At 44.8% G+C, this 16603-nt stretch overlaps 2 protein-coding genes and 1 long non-coding RNA gene across 3 annotated transcripts in view; 2 read left to right on the forward strand and 1 right to left on the reverse strand.

Moving 5' to 3' along the window:
- Positions 1-416: 416 nt before the first annotated feature.
- LOC143477535 (E3 ubiquitin-protein ligase TRIM50-like) lies at positions 417-4662 on the forward strand. The gene is made up of 6 exons (XM_076976190.1): positions 417-827; positions 1675-1770; positions 1929-2159; positions 2815-2837; positions 3335-3465; positions 3709-4662. The coding sequence occupies exons 1-6, from the start codon at positions 417-419 to the stop codon at positions 4257-4259; spliced, it is 1443 nt and encodes a 480-aa protein (XP_076832305.1). The 3' UTR covers positions 4260-4662.
- Positions 4663-10252: 5590 nt separating this feature from the next.
- Positions 10253-13648, reverse strand: LOC143477259 (uncharacterized). The gene is made up of 3 exons (XR_013121532.1): positions 13512-13648; positions 11171-11424; positions 10253-10970 (listed from the first exon to the last, which is right to left on the reverse strand). It is a non-coding gene; the product is annotated as an uncharacterized LOC143477259 (long non-coding RNA).
- A 314-nt stretch (positions 13649-13962) lies between these two features.
- Positions 13963-16603, forward strand: part of ece2b (endothelin converting enzyme 2b) — a 35102-nt gene continuing 32461 nt past the window's right edge. Inside the window, exon 1 of the mRNA XM_076975802.1 lies at positions 13963-14103. Coding sequence (XP_076831917.1) covers positions 14071-14103 — 33 coding nt within the window. The 5' untranslated portion in view covers positions 13963-14070. The remainder of the gene's footprint in view (positions 14104-16603) is intronic.

Raw genomic sequence — 16603 nt, forward strand, 5'->3', positions numbered from 1 at the left:
TGAAATGTCGATGTGAAAAGAGGCAATGAGGGTTGGACTCCATTCAGTGAGGTTGAGAGTCAAAAGAGACCAACTGGTCCCAGATCAGGGAAGCAGAGGAGTGTTTAGCAAGCGCCTTGGAGCTGAAAGCAAAGTTGGAATGGGTCTTATCTTCTACCGTTTGAGAGGCTTTTTGTGGATAAGCTTTGATAACTTCAATCCAACAGCAAAGCGTTTGGCTACTGTAGCCACTTCAAGGAAACTTCAAGGAGCTTGGCATGTTGGGACACTTTTTTCTTAAAAATTGGACCTTCATACATTCCCTCAACCTTTTCAATTCCTTTATTTTACACATTGAGCTTCTGTCTTGAGGCACAAGCAAAGGAAACGCGTAACAAGCTGCCCCACCTCACCCCAACCGCCCCCCTACCTGCCCGATGGACAGACGCAGGAGTCTGGAGACCCTGGAGGAACAGCTGCGTTGCCCCGTGTGCCTGGAGATGTTCTCCGAGCCCCTCGTCCTCGGGTGCGGCCACTCGTACTGCCGCGGCTGTGTACGCTCCATGGACGAGGCCGACGCGTCCGGCCAGCTGCAGTGCCCCGTGTGCCGCTGCGCCGTGGACGCCGGCAGCCCCTCGCCCAACGTGGTGCTGGCCCACATCGTGGACGCCCTCCGGGACATCGGCGCGCCCAGTCACGGCCCTCCGGAGACGTGCGGCCAGCACCACAACCCCCTAAGCTTGTACTGCGAGGAAGACCGGGCGCTGATCTGCGGCCTCTGCGGAAGCATCGGGGGTCATCGCGAGCACAAGGTCACTCCCATCAGCAGCGTCTACAGCCGTATGAAGGTACGGTACACGCATGCCTAGGAGACGAGGTGTAAGTGCTTACATACAGGCTCATTCGCAGCATTGAGTCTTATGTAATAGTGGCATGGTTGTGGGTCTTGAGCAACGTTTTTAATAAGACTACCACTATGAAACATCTAGCCAATAAGAATCGTGTTGTTAGAAAGAAGATTAAGGACGTCTGAATCAATATTTGAAAGGGAATTAAGGTATCACCTATAAGGACATACTAAGGAGGCGGCTGTATAACTACTGTATGAGTTAGCTTTTTAAAACATTATAAAATGATTTTTTAAATTATGTAACAACTTATTTGTTACAAGTTACAAACATGTCACAACTCTGTATACAACCTGCAGAGTTTGAACGCCAATCACACAGATTTGAGTTGAGATCACATTAGAGGGGAAAACCTACAAACATTTCCATTAACCTTGAGTTTGTTTTTGAATCCAGACAGATGATCGGTTCAGTTCAAGAAGAGCCAGGGCCTTGGTATTTTTATGTAATTCAAAATATTTATATGCATAGAAGTTTGAGAAGGTTGAGATGTTTCCTGGTTGATTATATGTGTTTACACTTCCATGTATATTTGCCGCATTGTAACTATAAAATACGAATCTGTACTGTTATAAGAATTCAGAATTAATCATGTTTCCTTATCATAATCACAGCCAATTTGATTTTCTGGGATTACATTCAATTTCCTATAATTATGTTAATCACTCTGCATCTCAAAGACCAGAACATTCAGGAATACAAATATTGTTTTTATTGCAAAAATGGAAATTACTGAAGGGAGGAATGCAAAGAAGTTTTTGAATGTTTGCTTTTCTTTCTTTCGCAGGAAGATATTTCAAGTCTGATGACAGAGTTTCAAACTCAGAAGAGGAAACTTGAAGAGCAGCTTTGTAAAATGGCTTTCAACAAGTCTCGCATTACCGTGAGTAAACAGAGTTACCTCCAAGAGAATAAGACAAAGAAATGTGGCCCCATTTCACACAGACTAATCAGTGGCTCTGGTCGTGGTGATGGTGAGGCCTTTTGGAATAATGACTCTTTCATCTTGAACTCTAAACTATTTTGTGTCCACGGCTGTAGAACGAGTCGGATGTCCTGAAGTGGGTGGTGCGGAAGGAGTTTGGTGAGCTGCGACGCTGTGTAGAGCTCGAGGAGGCCAGCTTCATGGAGAAGGTGGAGGACACCGCCTCTGCCCTCATCTCCTCCATCCAGATCCAGGCCGACCACATGGGCGGGCTATTGGCCAAGTTCCAGGAGGCCGAAGCCACGCTGGAGGCTCTGAGCAATGAGGACCATCTGGACTTCATCACTGTGAGTTAAGGGGGGGGGGGAGGCCTCCTGAGATGGAGGAGATGTGTGTGGTAGAGCGGGCCCTGGTTTTTTATGGTGTGGTGATTAGAAAAAAGAGCCTCGTGGACTCTGAACCTCCATGGAGGAACCTCGCCATGTGCAAGCAGCATGACAGAAAACGAGTTGTGTGTGGGTTTGTATTGCATGTTAGTCTGTGGAGACTCAGTATATGTATGCACACACTCCTCCTCCCACCCAAAGTGCATGTTTACTATGTAGTGGTTGTAGTGGGTGTAGTGGGTAACATCGCTGTCTCCTCTGTCAAGGACAAGGGTTCAGTCCACATCTGGACAAGTGGTTTATGCTATACTTGAGTAAGACTCCTAACACTGCACTCACCTACATCTGAATAATATTAAAGCCTTAAAAAATCGTTAAAACCTAAATAAACATGATAGCATCTCTTTTGTGGTTTTAGCATAAACCATGTATAGCTACAGTATATTTAGAGTGGGTAGTAGAATTTTAGGATTTAATACTGTTCTAAGTGATGTCTTTTTATAATAATTTGTAATACAATATCAGTCAAATGTCATAGCATATTCTATCTTGTAAGATGTTTTTTTTATTTTGGAAAGTATTTTATTTTTAACTTACATTTTTTCCCACTTTTTAGAAATATGGATCCATTGCTCCAAGGTAAGAAACAAAACCTTTTACTTTATGTATATTTGAATGTTTCTGAATTACCTTCATATGCAATATAAGTTCATCACATTCAAAGTCTACATCGTACAGGAGTACAGTGTGTATTTCTCTCTGGCATCTTTTCAGTGAGTTTTATATCAGTAATCATAGAAATAGCATTTCTTCTGACACGTTTCCATTTACTCTTTAAAAACCTTTAACCTCTGACTGCAGCACCCCACAGAACTGCTAACTTTAATGATATGACACCAGAAAGCCGTCAATATCTCATCTTGTCCTAGTGACAGGCTGTCTAATCAAACGGACAAGCTGACATTTGAGTGTAGAGCACAAGCTTATCATCTCCCTCTCCATTTGACTGGAAGCACTCAGACTCTATTCTAGCAGTTTCCAGAAGGTTCTGCCATAGAATACATGGCAGCTGAGATCTCTCTTAAGGTGAGGGACAAGGTGATGGGTTTTTTTGGGGGGGTGGTGGGACATTGCAGGTTTCGAGAGAGCCAGCAGAGGGAGAAGAGGAAGGAGAGAACTTACAGCTCTATCTCTTTTAACCCCGGCTTCAACCACAGTGACATCAAACTCACAGTATGGAAGCGATTACACAGGAGGGTTCTCCCAGGTAAAACGTCTCCTCAGAAGCAATAGCACATAATACTGAATAAATCCCTGAACTGAGGCCCTTCCATTTCCAAAGTTTCTATTAAGTCGAAACCAATCAGACTTTGCTTGGCCAGCTGTTGGCCAAATTCCATGTTATATAGACTATGTTTGGAAAAAAATCACATTCATTTTTTTCATATTCATTTGAGTAATCTGTGGATGTACGCAGCGTGTACGCTAGTTGAGATACACCTTTGTGCAGCTGCGGAGTGTCTCCGGTTTGACCCGCTCACCGCCCACCCAATGCTGCAGCTCAACCCCGACCACACGAGCGTGGAGTGCGGCGTGCTCCTCAACCGCTTACCCAACAACCCTGAACGCTTCAGCTACAGTTACTGTGTGTTAGCCGCCCGAGGCTTCTCCTCTGGCAAGCACTACTGGGAGGTCCATGTGGGTCAAAAGCCCAAATGGCGTATCGGGATAATCAAAGGAACCACATGCCGAAAAAGCAAAATCACCAAGAGTCCCGAAGGCGGAGTGTGGCTGATCGGCGTGAAGGAGGGCCGGGTATACGAGGCTTTCGCTAGCCCTCGCGTAACGCTGCCCCTCGCCAGTCAGCCCCGTGTCCTCGGCCTCTTCTTGGACTACGAGAGGGGCGAGCTGACGTTCTTTAACGCGGACAGCCCGGACGAGCTGGGATTCATTTACTCATATCGAGCCGAGCTGCAGGGCAAAGTGTACCCGCTGTTCGACGTGTGCTGGCACGAACGCAGCTCCAACAAGCTGCCGATTTCCCTGACCCAGTCCGAGTAGAGGAGTCGGGGGAGGGCAGGGAGATCAGCCTGGAGCCCATCGTTCTTTTGCCCCACACGCCCTGTTCCTCTCCAGAGATTCAGCCCGAAGAACGTCCTCACCGTCCTCACGGCGTCTTTGGTGGAGATGGTGCATCTCCAATGCTTGTATATAAAAATGTGTTCATGCCAAATGTAGATTTTACTGTATATCATGAATTAACTGTAATGGCTTCTTTGATTTCCCCATATAAGCACAGTCATAGAAAAGGATCCCTAGAGAAGCACAGAGAGGCTGTATTTATACGTTGCATAAACACATGCAGATTGATTTTAGATTAATAAAATTACATTGGGGGTTGTACTGGGGTTGGCCTTAAAGCCGAAGGAAAGGGTTCTAGATATGTTGGTCTTTCCTAGATGTTCTGTAATTTCTGACCTAATCAATCCAACGAGACGTGAAATTTCTAACCACTTTCTTTGAAATTCTGGTTGTCATATCGAGGCTGATAAGAGGTCTCTTGGGATAATGTCAAACGTTGTCTCCTTCAAGATTTTAAAATAAAAGACTGAAAATCAATGCAGTATGATTTGTGATAGTGAGTCCTGAAGCAAAATGCCAAAATACCAATATTAATCTCATTCTCTGCCGCTTATTATTACTATGTCAGGCATGGACGCTTCTGTGACATGGCAAGGGTTGGTATGATGTGTGACTTCCAATCCATTACATAATAAATGGAAATAAACTTTTTCATTTATATAGAATGAAAAAATGTTCGAAGCTCTTGGAAAATATAAATACATGCACGTCATATGATGTAATCTACTAAGGGAAGGGGTACGTGTTTTATTAACCACCAGGTGGCAGTGGAGGTATTTCTGCATATGGCTTAGATACACAACCCATCATCTGGTTGATTAACAGAATTTTTTAGGTCTACCAATTCTTTATAGAGCATAAACTAATTTCTGATCTCAATAGGACAAACATGGTCATTTCTATGCCCACTGGGTTGGTTAAGAGGGGAAACAGACTCCCATATTTGATTTTCTTTATTAATTTATAGATCTCTTAGATGACTTTGAGTGCTTTGCTCCTTCATAATAGATCCCTCAACGCCAGGGCAGTTGAATTATTGACAGGAAGACAGTTTGTGTGTTTTTTGGATCCTGGCCAGCACAAAGACTTTTGTTTCACCTCATTTTATTTATAGCACCTGTAAACCCAAAATGAGGTAAAGCAACCCTCCACAGGTGAGCTCACGGCTTAGCTCAGACTTGCCTATGAATGGACACCCTACCCTTGGTTCCAGCCCCCAGGGAAAAGGGGTTCCAGCCCCCAGGGAAAAGGGGGTTCCAGCCCCCAGGGAAAAGGGGGTTCCAGCATGGTATAGTTCATTAGTACGTCATGCTGACGGTCTCCTTGGCCATTGAGTTCTTCCCCATTTAACTCACAATATTTGCATTTGAGAAGCTTCTGTATATATAACGCTTGTCTGCTTTATTAATCTGCTTTCTGTCATAATTGTTTACAATCACTGTTAGCTGGCACTTCTATTCAGTTCATGCTCTTATCTGCTTAATGTTAAGTTCACACCTGGAGCCTTCCCATGAGACACTGAGTAGATCCACTAAAACATTTATAGAAAAATGTGCATACACACAATATTACTCTGAATGTTCCAGTAACACTCGTTATTTGTCAAGCGAGTAAGAGAGGATCATCTCGGCAACAGTGAAAACAGCACTTCAATGATGTGCTCCAAACATCAAACAGAATGAAGGAGACCTTTCCCCAACTCCCCCTCTCCACTCATCCTCTCTGTGGGAAGAAAGGGTCACTGGCCTCCAACAGGCTAGAGGAGTTGCTATGGTAATACTATGACAACGCCTCAACCCAATCTCCTTGGTGATACTACGTCCTGTGCCGAGCGCAAAAAGTTCCAAGGCGTAATCAGATGACAGCAAAGACCACACCGAGGAGCGTGTGTTATAAATACAGAAGACGTATATCAGGAAGAAAAAAAGATGCGTAACTTGCGAAAACGTCTCACGTGTTAGGAAAGCCTGGTGGCTAATGAGAACAGTAAACAGTTTGCTTGCCTCCTGCTCGTTCATGGATGCTGCATTTTGCTTTCTAGTTACATTATTTCCCTGATTCCCTTTTGTGGCACAGGCAGCTCCACATTAAGCAGGAACACAACCAGGAAATCAAATTAAAATCCCATAACGGAGGCACGTTGTGCAGCTGGTGTCTGATGTATGTGCTTCACTGCCTCCGCTGCTCCATGCTGGGTGCGTCTTGCACTCGAGGACCAGGCCGGCCTGCTGAGAGCACTGGTTCAGGTCCAGACTCCCAGATACACGATGAACAGATGCATGATGTCGAAGCAAAGCATCGAGTAACAGAGGGAGCCAGACAGTACATGATGTTTGAAGACACTGAGTCAGACATCTACCAGATTAGTGCTGTGTGAGTGTGTGCGTGTGTGTGTGGGGGGGGATCTGATATTGCCACTATCTCTGTATTGATTTGGGATGTGATAGAAATCAAAGCACTTCAGTCTACAAGAGAAAAAGCTACAAACAAGTGGGTAATAATATTAAGCACAAGCATGATCATTTTTTTTATCAGAAAGCATCAACATCTCCACAAGGATATATTGCAAGGCAAGTATTCTACTCTTACATGTCCCATTACTGACATGTGAATAACAAAACTGTACAGATTAGATTATTAACAAGTGTCCCAGATTACGATTCTAATATATCCAATCCTACACCTACCCAAGCCCCTCGACTCTTAAAGTGGTTTCCATCTCTTTCAAACATGTATGCGTACCATGGCCATGCTGCGTATTCAAAAGCCTGACTCGATAGCAATGCCTGACATTCTAAAAGTGGTAAATAGGCAAGCCTTATGTTGTTACGGTAGACACAATGAGCACACAGTCGTAGCCATGTGGTATTTGCCTGCTTGCGTATCTGCGTACGCCTGTCTGTGTGGGATCTGTGGTGGTTTCTGCAGACCTCCGCCTTTTCCTCAAGGTGAACGTTGCTGATAGCAGCAGACAGGCCTAAAAGCCGGCCTGACTGTTTAATGACCTTGTATTTCCCGCTGGTGACAGAGAAGATGTAACACCTAACATCTCTTTTACCTAAACTATGAAATAACACGAGCAGCACCTAGAGGGGGTTCCTGAAAAATCTGAGGAATGAGGAGCGTTTGTTCATTAAATAAATAATACGAAAATAACATTTCTCCAGCATTTCAGCAGTCTTTAGGCTGCAAATACAAATTTCAAATGAAGGATAAATAAGGAGGTGTAGACATGATCATTGTGAATAAATGAACAGATCTGGAATCTTTGTAATCAAATCCCATTAAATGTACATGAATGAATCATTGCAATGTAATTGTACCGATGAGAAAAGTAAACAAGTGAAAAGAAAGAAAAATAAATAAATAATAAGGATAAGAAATAATGAATAGACAATGCCACAGCAAGGCCGATTCTAAACTTTCAGCACAATAATACTCTAGATATAATTCTCTACTTGAGGAAATTAATGCAGCTACAATTTCACTATTTACACAACAAAATAAAGGTCCTACTATACACTCGAGTTACCAGCCATCATCATTCATTAATACAGACACAAAACGTCTAAGCCTGACATTGGCCACAATAATAGAAACACTGATCCCACATTTAATAAACCCCAATCATCTAATGTAGCCAGACTACTCACGTCCAGTGTCCATCCCACACAGCAATGCAGAGAAAGTTTCTGTTTGCCACACTGCACAAAGTTGGATATGTTTAAATCCATTTAATAAATGATTCTAATATTATACAACTCACCCTTAGCCACAGTAAACACTAATGGGGTCATATTTTCAGACTGCATAGAGGCACTACACTAGGTTGTCCATGCAACCATTATCTGCAACAATATGCCAGAATATAAATATTAATAGAATTCACAGACCAATGAATCATAAAACTATATGCTGATGGGACTTTACCCCTCCTGCATACTCCAATCAGCTCAATAAAACAAATCTTACATACTACAAAAAACTATATCTGATAAACAACCCCCCCCCCCCCCCCCCCCAGATTTTATTACCTTGTTGGCTAAATCCAATACACAATAAAATAAAAACAGTGTCATTATAAAGACTAAGCATAGATTTAGGCACAGCAAACATACAACGGCAGATTTCACACCTGAGGTTTCACACCTGAGATTTCACACCTGCCTTTAATCAGGCTGGTGCTTAACCACTACTGTTAAGTGGTACAATTACAACGCTACAGGTTCATTCAGAGTCCAAAAGCATGCATGGGTGAAAGACCAGAGAGAGAACAAACAAACCACAAAGGAGGCCACACCATGACACAGTCAACAGTCCAAAATGTACGAACCCTAGAATAAGTCTGAGAAGACAAACAGAACAGAATGGGTTGAACCAGCGTCAATGACCGATATACACAACAGGACAGTACGAGAAAAACAAACAAACAAAAAAAAAACAAAACCCAGGCAGAGAAAACACCCAGCATGCATCAGACATGCCATGCCAATACATCTCAAAAAGTGTGCAAACGGATGAGTATAAATAGGGAGGTCACTACAGCAGACAGATGAACTTGATCAATAGTTGGAAGAGGCGTAACAGAGGAGACTGAGGCGATTGGTGGAGCTGGTTTGATTGGCGGATGGTCTGTTGGAGGGCGTGTGCTGGGGGAAACATGGGCTCGACCAGGAAGCAAGGCCATCTCTCTTCTTTATTATTGGTTAGTGTTGTTGGTTGATGTCCCTCCCTCCGTATATATATGTGTATATAAAATATAATCATGGCTAATAAAGTCTCAATGGTCCTATTGAGTGGTGGCAAAGGCAAGCTGTGTTAAGGTCTTCTGATACTGGTATAATAAAACGAAATTAGTGTGCAGGTGCCTTACTGTCAGAGCATCATTGACAGAAGGAAGTAGCTAAACATTAAAAAAAAAAAAGAATTAACGAAAAATAGAGGGGGGAAGGGCGGCATGGTGGTGTGGTGGTTAGCACTGTCGCCTCACAGCAAGGCGGTCTGGGTTCGATTCTCGGTCTGGGCTGCTCTGTGTGGAGTTTGCATGTTCTCCCTGTGCCTGCGTGGGTTTCCTCCCACAGTCCAAAGACGTGCGTGTTAGGTTGATTGATCACTCTACATTGCCCGTAGGTGTGAGTGTGTGCGTGTGTGTTGGCCATGTAGTGGACTGGCGACCTGCCCATGGTGTACCCTGCCTTCACCCGGAGATGCTGGGATTGGCTCCAGCCCCCCCGTGACCCCGACTAGCGGGATTAAGCGGTTCAGATAATGGATGGATAGAGGGGGGAATATGCACGTGCGCCATAAAACAACCATAAAAAAGTTCAAATGATTTTAACTGACTAAAACTGTCAATCCATCAATTTTTCACCATTATTTGGGTTTAAAAAATACTGGAGAATTTCCATGACCGTTCAGCCCCAAACTCTACTGGTGCATCAGGTAACATAGTACATCAAGTGTTTTGAGCTTAAGCAACACTTAAACATTTTATGAAGCTGTTATTTGTTGAGTTTAAAGATATGTTACATATATTATTTAAGCTTCTTCTGAAGAATCAGCAAAATCCAACAAGACCAGATTACATTTCCCTTGGCGATAGCCTGTTAGGGATTGGGGGGGGGGGCTAGAAGTTATTGTACTGTTGAAAGAATGAGAATTGGATGGGGGCAGTTATCACCCATAAGAGGATGGAGGAGGTCTTTGCCAAGGTTTTTACCTCTTCTTCAGAACAGCCATGGGGAACAGAACGGTCTGCTGGTTACACACACATTACAGTGAAAGCATTGCTCATGTGGTACCTCTCTTGAGCATACAGATGAGATGTGAAACGAAACTGGAATGCAAGAACCATTTAATCGTGTTCATTTCCCTGGTTCATGAATAATAGATCTGAGCCCGTGACAGCTGGTTTAATTTGTTATTTATTGCTGTTGTAAGTCATTTTCTTTAGTGACTGGAAACAAATCAGGCAGGCCAGAGGATACGGAGATGACGCAAGGTCGTCCAGTAACCAGATGTAAATTGCAGCAGTGCCTCTGCACATTAGCCACGTGAAAGATGACATTTTTCATCTCGCTTCAAATTTAACATCACCAAATGGGACTGTATAAATGTCACTTTAATTTCCTTCATATGGGCTTATATGAACAGAGGAATGAAAGTAGATTATTCTAAGTTAAATCAAGGTAATAGGCATAAAAAAAAGAAAGAAATGCATATATGAAAATATATTTTGTTGTATTCTTAGGTTTTCTCCTTACGCTACACAGTGTTTTTTTGGGTTATGCAAGTGGTCTTATGCAAGGGACTCACAATATATCACTGTTTCACTGAGCGTCTTTAGCATATCGGGCACTTAGTAATGATAAGGTACGGCAATTGAAAATAACGATGTATGACGCAACTGCTCAAAAGGAGCGTGTCTCCGTGGCAGCATCCCCGTGGCAGCGTCTCCGTGGCAGCGTCCCGGGGCACTCGTTCTCTTCTTTGTCACAGTCTTGACAAGTCATGACCACTGTACATTCTACAATTGGGTATGCAGAGGGGAATACTGCCTGCAGAAACCCATTCAGAAGGGATGGTGCGCTTCACCACGCTTTCTTTCGCAGTCTTTTCCTCACCAGATGACTAGAGAAAAAATACATTCTGATTTGACAATGCCACCAATACCCTTCATTTCAGTTATTAACATATATACGCATTTTGGTCAGAAAGAAATAGATGATGTGCATTTTATTTTTAACATTGAAGGCTTTGAAGTAATGGTACTTGCAATAAGTTATCTAAAGCCATGTTTATCTTCAATACAGAGAACAAAGGAAACCAACCTCAAACCTAGATTACTGATGAAAGCGTACAGATCTCCCCCTCACCAGGGACACAAACACAGCTTTCCTGTCAAGCTTCTCCTCTCTGGCTTGGCCAGCATACTTTCCCACTGCAGAAATCCCAGGCATGCTTCTCTGTACCTGTGTTTACAGAAGCACACGTGTGGTTGTATGATCCATCCATGTGGCTTTAGCAGTGCAGTGGTAACCAAGGTTGGATTTACCCAAGGTCGGAGTCTTGAAAATCGTCTGGCCTGCAAATCTTATTTTAAGATCAAGTCAAATCAAATCAAGTTTCTCACATCCATAGTCATACGTGGTACAACTATCCTCTCCCATGAAGCCATGAGATCATATAAGGACAGAATATCTAAAAATATAAAAGGCACAATAATATAAGTAAAGTATGGAGTGTAATTACAATACGGACACTAAATATAGACAATATAATAATAGACATTTACAGCAGTGCAGTGTAATTAAATACCAACGGTATAGAAATATAGAAAAAGACAGTAGTGCAGTATAGAGAAGAGCACAGTCAAAATGGCAAAGTGAACATGCAGTATCCTGCTGTGCGGTTGAGCAGTGGCTAATAAGGAGTTATCAGTGATAAAGGATCAGCGAAAAAGTCCTGCGTCATGTGTGGGTGGGGGGGGGGGGGGCGTAGTCTTAGTTGTCGCCTTGGTTCACAGCCCGAGGACGAGACGAAGGAGCTCCTCCTCATCCTCCCTGTGTTTGCCTTCAGGGAGGGAAAGTGCTTCCCTAACCTCAACAAAGACGATAGCCCGCAGGGCCACGCAGGCTTTGAGAACCTGCCCGTCAGGTCCTGCCACCTCCTGCTCACATCTCTTTCCGTCACGGTAAAGGTCAGAGCGGGTCCTCTGACGAGCTCAGCTCACGCAGGCCGCGGTGTTAGCACCGACGGCGTCCTGTCTGCCGTTGGCGCTCTTAGCGCTGTCAGCTGAAGCATCAAAGCCAGTGCAGAATGTTCTGAGCTTGTTCGCCAGGGACTCGTGCTCACTCGCCGATCCAGACGGTAGGCTTTTGTAGTCCATTATCATCTGTAGCCCCTGCTTCAGGGTTCAAGGGCCACTCTGCTGTAACTGTAACTGCCTCCCGTAGTGCCCCGCGCACTCCGTATGGCGAGGCCATATGCTTGCTCGTGCTCCCGTTGATGAACCCCGCGTTGTAGGCAGAGGTGCGAGAATTCAAAGCATTTTAGATGGTTTTATCCACCCACGGATTCTGTTTGTGAAAAAGTCTTGACAGTGGTTTTTGGGACTGTATCAACCACCATTTTCCCAACAAATCACCACCACCTGCTTCTGTAAGCACAATGATATTGTCAAAGTTGTGTCAGACCATGTCTCATTCAGCATCATCCAGAACTTGCAGGAGAACCACTGATTGGTCCATCCAGTGTGTGACCTCCATCTCCAAAACGGTGGAAGAGACTGTGCAGCAGTAGTAGACCAGCATCCTGTCTCCTCTGGTGGTGCACGTGATGCCTGGATGAAAATTAGGTACTGCGATTTGAGGTTGGTGTTACTGAAATCCCCAACTACAATTAGTGCAGCGTCCCTCTGCTGAAGCTGCTTAAAGTGCCTGTGTTTAGCTGGGATGGGATGTAGATGGTGCCACCACCGAAGAACCTCGAGGGACGTAGAAAGGACGAAACCTGAAGGTGAGCAGCTCCTGTTGGGTGTTGCAGGAGCGTGCTAGCGCAACGCCAGCTTTGCCGCACCATCTGTTTTTCACCATCACACACACTCCACCATCAACTTCTCTAACTCTTACCCGACTCCAGACCAGGATGGAGCTCCAGAGGGACGTTTGGGACTACAGTCTCCTCTGCTTCACCAAGTTACGGCAGAGCCCAGAGGTATCAAGCCACGCCTTCTTAAGTTATTACCTTGGTATCATTTTAGCACGTTGTAGCAGGTGATGTCTTGCAGTTTTGCACAAATAAGGGCCCAGAACTTGGAACTACTCCACTGGCTCTAAGTCAGATCAGGGTGTCCTTGTCTTGCATGCAAGCTAATTGACGCACACTAATCTCGTTTCTGGTGCAGGGCCAGCTCTGCACTCTGCTGTAACCGCTCCTGACGGACACACAAGCTGGGTGGGGCCCAGCGCTGCGGTGAAAGTGATGTCAGTATTTACGTTGACAGTGACAGAAGGATCATTCAAACGTGTTCTTGATGAAACAGTCCTGCGACGCGCAAAATATCACACATATATTATTTTTTGATTCTCCCTATGAATACTTCAACAGATTTTACTATTCATTGTGCTTGAGATATAAATATACATATATATACACACATAGAGGCCTCACCTGATGCACATGCTGCATGTTGTCATTACCTCAACAAAGCGACGCGCGTGATGAGCGCGAGGAAGACCACGGGGGCGCGCGCTTAGATGTGAGAGTCAGAGCAAGGCAGAGAGCAGCCAGAGAGAGAGAAAGAGAGAAAGAGGTAGAACGAGAGAGGGGCGGGGGAAGGAGAGGCAGAGCGTACAGGGCGATAGCAATCTCCCACAGTTATCGGCGTATGTTGCTAAACACTGCTCAGAGACTTTAAGGGGAGAAGACGAGCCGGTTGTTGGTGATATTTTAAATCATCATGCTCGATGCCTTTACAAGAGCGTTTGACGATTAGGTACAAAAAACCATCGCATGTCGATGTTGTGCGCGTTTGTCTGTCGATCTTAATTGTAACCACCGATGCGTTGGGTCGGGATTTTGAACACGGATCTGAAGTAGCCTTCTGCAAATGTGTTTCAGCGCCGTGGGGGAAGAGATGGCATAGCAGGCTGGAGGCTGGAGTCCCATGCAGGGGTTGAGTGACTGAAGCGCTCGCCTCCCCGCGTCTCCCCGGCTCTCCCTCCGCACGATGAGCGTAGCGCTGCAGGATCTGCGCAACAACGTGAGTCCTGCTCTCCTTCTCCGCAGCCCTCTCTAACTATCCTTCTGCTCTCCGTCGCCCATCTTGCCGTTTTTGGACGGAAGCAACACACGACCGACGTAACACGGGGTCCTGGTGATGGTAGTGACCTTTTCTGAGCGACCCCGGCTGATTCCGAGATGTAGAACCGCTGTTAAACGCGCACCTGCCGGGTTGAAGATGGGCTACTAATTGCGTGGCTGGTTTTTCCTGCTTGCACGATATGCTTACGTGACACGATAGACCATAGATATTCTCGAAATATACGGAACTGAATGTGCGTCTGTTTCCATACATTTAATGTTGTAATTACGTTATTTTGGTGGACGATGCAATGTTTTGGAATATGTATTCATAGGATCTATGCACTTTGGTGTTTGTTGAGATGGTTGACACGCGTTGCTCGGGTGGTCCACTACGCTGTAGTTAAAATAAATCCGTTGGTCAAATTTGGTCAGTAACGTTTTTTTTCTATTGCAGATGAATTAGTCCGCTAGCGTTCGTGCTGGACGACGAGCGCGATAAACTCCGAGCACAAACTTGTTGCTCGTATAAACGCTCTCATGTTGACTGGGTCTCGCGGTGGCACGCGGGGTCCTTGCAGCTCGCGCGTATCTGCAGCCTTCGGGTTCTTCTGCACGCGAGCCGAACTTGTGCAGCTCTTCGTTCGCTCTGAGCGCTGTTCCCGTTCGGCTGTTCCCAGTGAGCGTCTCGAGCATCTTGGAGTGGGAAATCATTTAGATGGTGGCATAAGGTTTCCATGGCGACGTGAGGAAGATAGAGGAGATGTGCATGATTGGCCAGGCCCGAATTTATGAGTGAGAATGAATCCTTACCTGCTCATCTGTTATTATCTTTCTATAATATTGGCCAATATGCTTGCGGAACTGAGGCATAGGAACTGTTTTGATTTTATCACACGGTGTTTATGACAGAAACGTTAAATTATTGGATGTTTCTGTAACGGACATCGGATGTTTGCCTGCAGCTGTTGTCGGTTCGCCTTGTTTCCGTAATTTGTACGGAGCAGTAGAGAAATGGCTGAAAAGCTCTAATTAGCGACCGCCCATGCTATAAATCAGTTAGCTTAATCGCCACAGACCTAGGGGTATTGGTGCTTATATTCATTATGTGCATAGCCACGTTTATGAGACGACGGTTTACTGCTGTCAAGCCAAGCTAGGGAAGTGCATATTAAAGTGTCAGTTCGCGGAGTTACCAGATAATAGTAATGAAAAACCATCAAGGGCTTGAGCATGAAGGAACTATCCCCTGGAAATCTATGCTTTTGATTTCACTTCTTGTTTAACGTTTGAAGTGCCATTCAATTCCTCTTTGGTGGATATCAGGGGCCCTAACGTGTACCAGAACGACATCATTTGCACCATCAGACAGCCAGGGAAGGCTTCAACAGGATGGCTCTGGACCTCGGTTCTGACCACGCTTCCACGGTCCTGGTTCCACTGCAGATGCGCTTTCTTCACTGGAAGCATCACTGCTCACTCTTCTGCTGCCCAGCTCAGACAAAAGGCCCCCCGATTTTCGCACAAGCACAATGGGTGTTGCTCCGTCTTAAGCAGCGCTGCGGGGTTGTGGGGGTTTTCACGACAGCGCAAAAGCGCAAAGTGCTCTTCAGGGATTTCACGCTCTCTTCGCTTCATGCAAAGAAGGGTTGGTGCAAAGGAGCATCCGTGAAAATGTTCACAACAAACAAGCTTGTGACAGTAGATGGATACGATGACTAACAGTTATAAAACTGACATCCCTTATGATAAAAATCAGTATCCTACTCTGTTCTGACTAGCTCTCCCCTTACCAGACATTTACAGTATGAGTGTTTGAAGGTTATTAAACTCAAACCTGGTGTTCTCTAGCGTTTCCAGAGCTAGCTAAGACATGGATGCTCAAATTTTCATTTTATCCCATTGCATTACACATACTCAGTTTTAAATATGAATATCAGCTGATAGCTGACTTGCTGCTGATTAACAGAGTAATGGAATACATTATTGCGGTCCCAAATCTTTGGCGTGACATACTTGCACCTAACACGCGGACATCTCATCCCCAGTAAACCACTCTTGGCACTTAACGTTTCTGTGTTTACGCATTACGCTAGTAGTAGAGCTGCTTAAAATGCATGAGATGAGTAATTTGATTGGCTGGGAACAGACAAATGAATCACAGCACCTTTTGCGAACCTATTTATTTATAAACAACCTATTTCTCTTTCACTTCGCCCAGCCCTTGTGTGCGCAGCACTTTTGAATAAGGCTGATGAAAACGGCGAGTGTCTCTCAGACACGCCCGTATGACGTGAGCATGTGCAGTGGTGCTGGACACAGGACACTGCGCGTTGTGTAATGGAAGGGAGCCCAGTGAAGTCTGATCAGCGGCGCATTCAGTCATGACATTCTGTGCATCACTGCTGAATTCGGCTGAAATTTGAATTAACTGTTTGAATCTCACCATTGCCCTTTAA

The sequence above is a fragment of the Brachyhypopomus gauderio genome, chromosome 16 (genome assembly GCF_052324685.1).
Source record: "Brachyhypopomus gauderio isolate BG-103 chromosome 16, BGAUD_0.2, whole genome shotgun sequence".
In the NCBI taxonomy this organism is placed as follows: Eukaryota; Metazoa; Chordata; class Actinopteri; order Gymnotiformes; family Hypopomidae; genus Brachyhypopomus; species Brachyhypopomus gauderio.

What these genes read in the sequence shown, in the direction of transcription:
- LOC143477535 (XM_076976190.1), top strand. Translation starts at nt 417, where the DNA reads ATGGACAGACGCAGGAGTCTGGAGACCCTGGAGGAACAGCTGCGTTGC. An exon ending in GCGTCTACAGCCGTATGAAG is followed by an intron (nt 828 to 1,674) that starts GTACGGTACACG and finishes TTTCTTTCGCAG; the next exon opens with GAAGATATTTCAAGTCTGAT. An exon ending in TCAACAAGTCTCGCATTACC is followed by an intron (nt 1,771 to 1,928) that starts GTGAGTAAACAG and finishes CCACGGCTGTAG; the next exon opens with AACGAGTCGGATGTCCTGAA.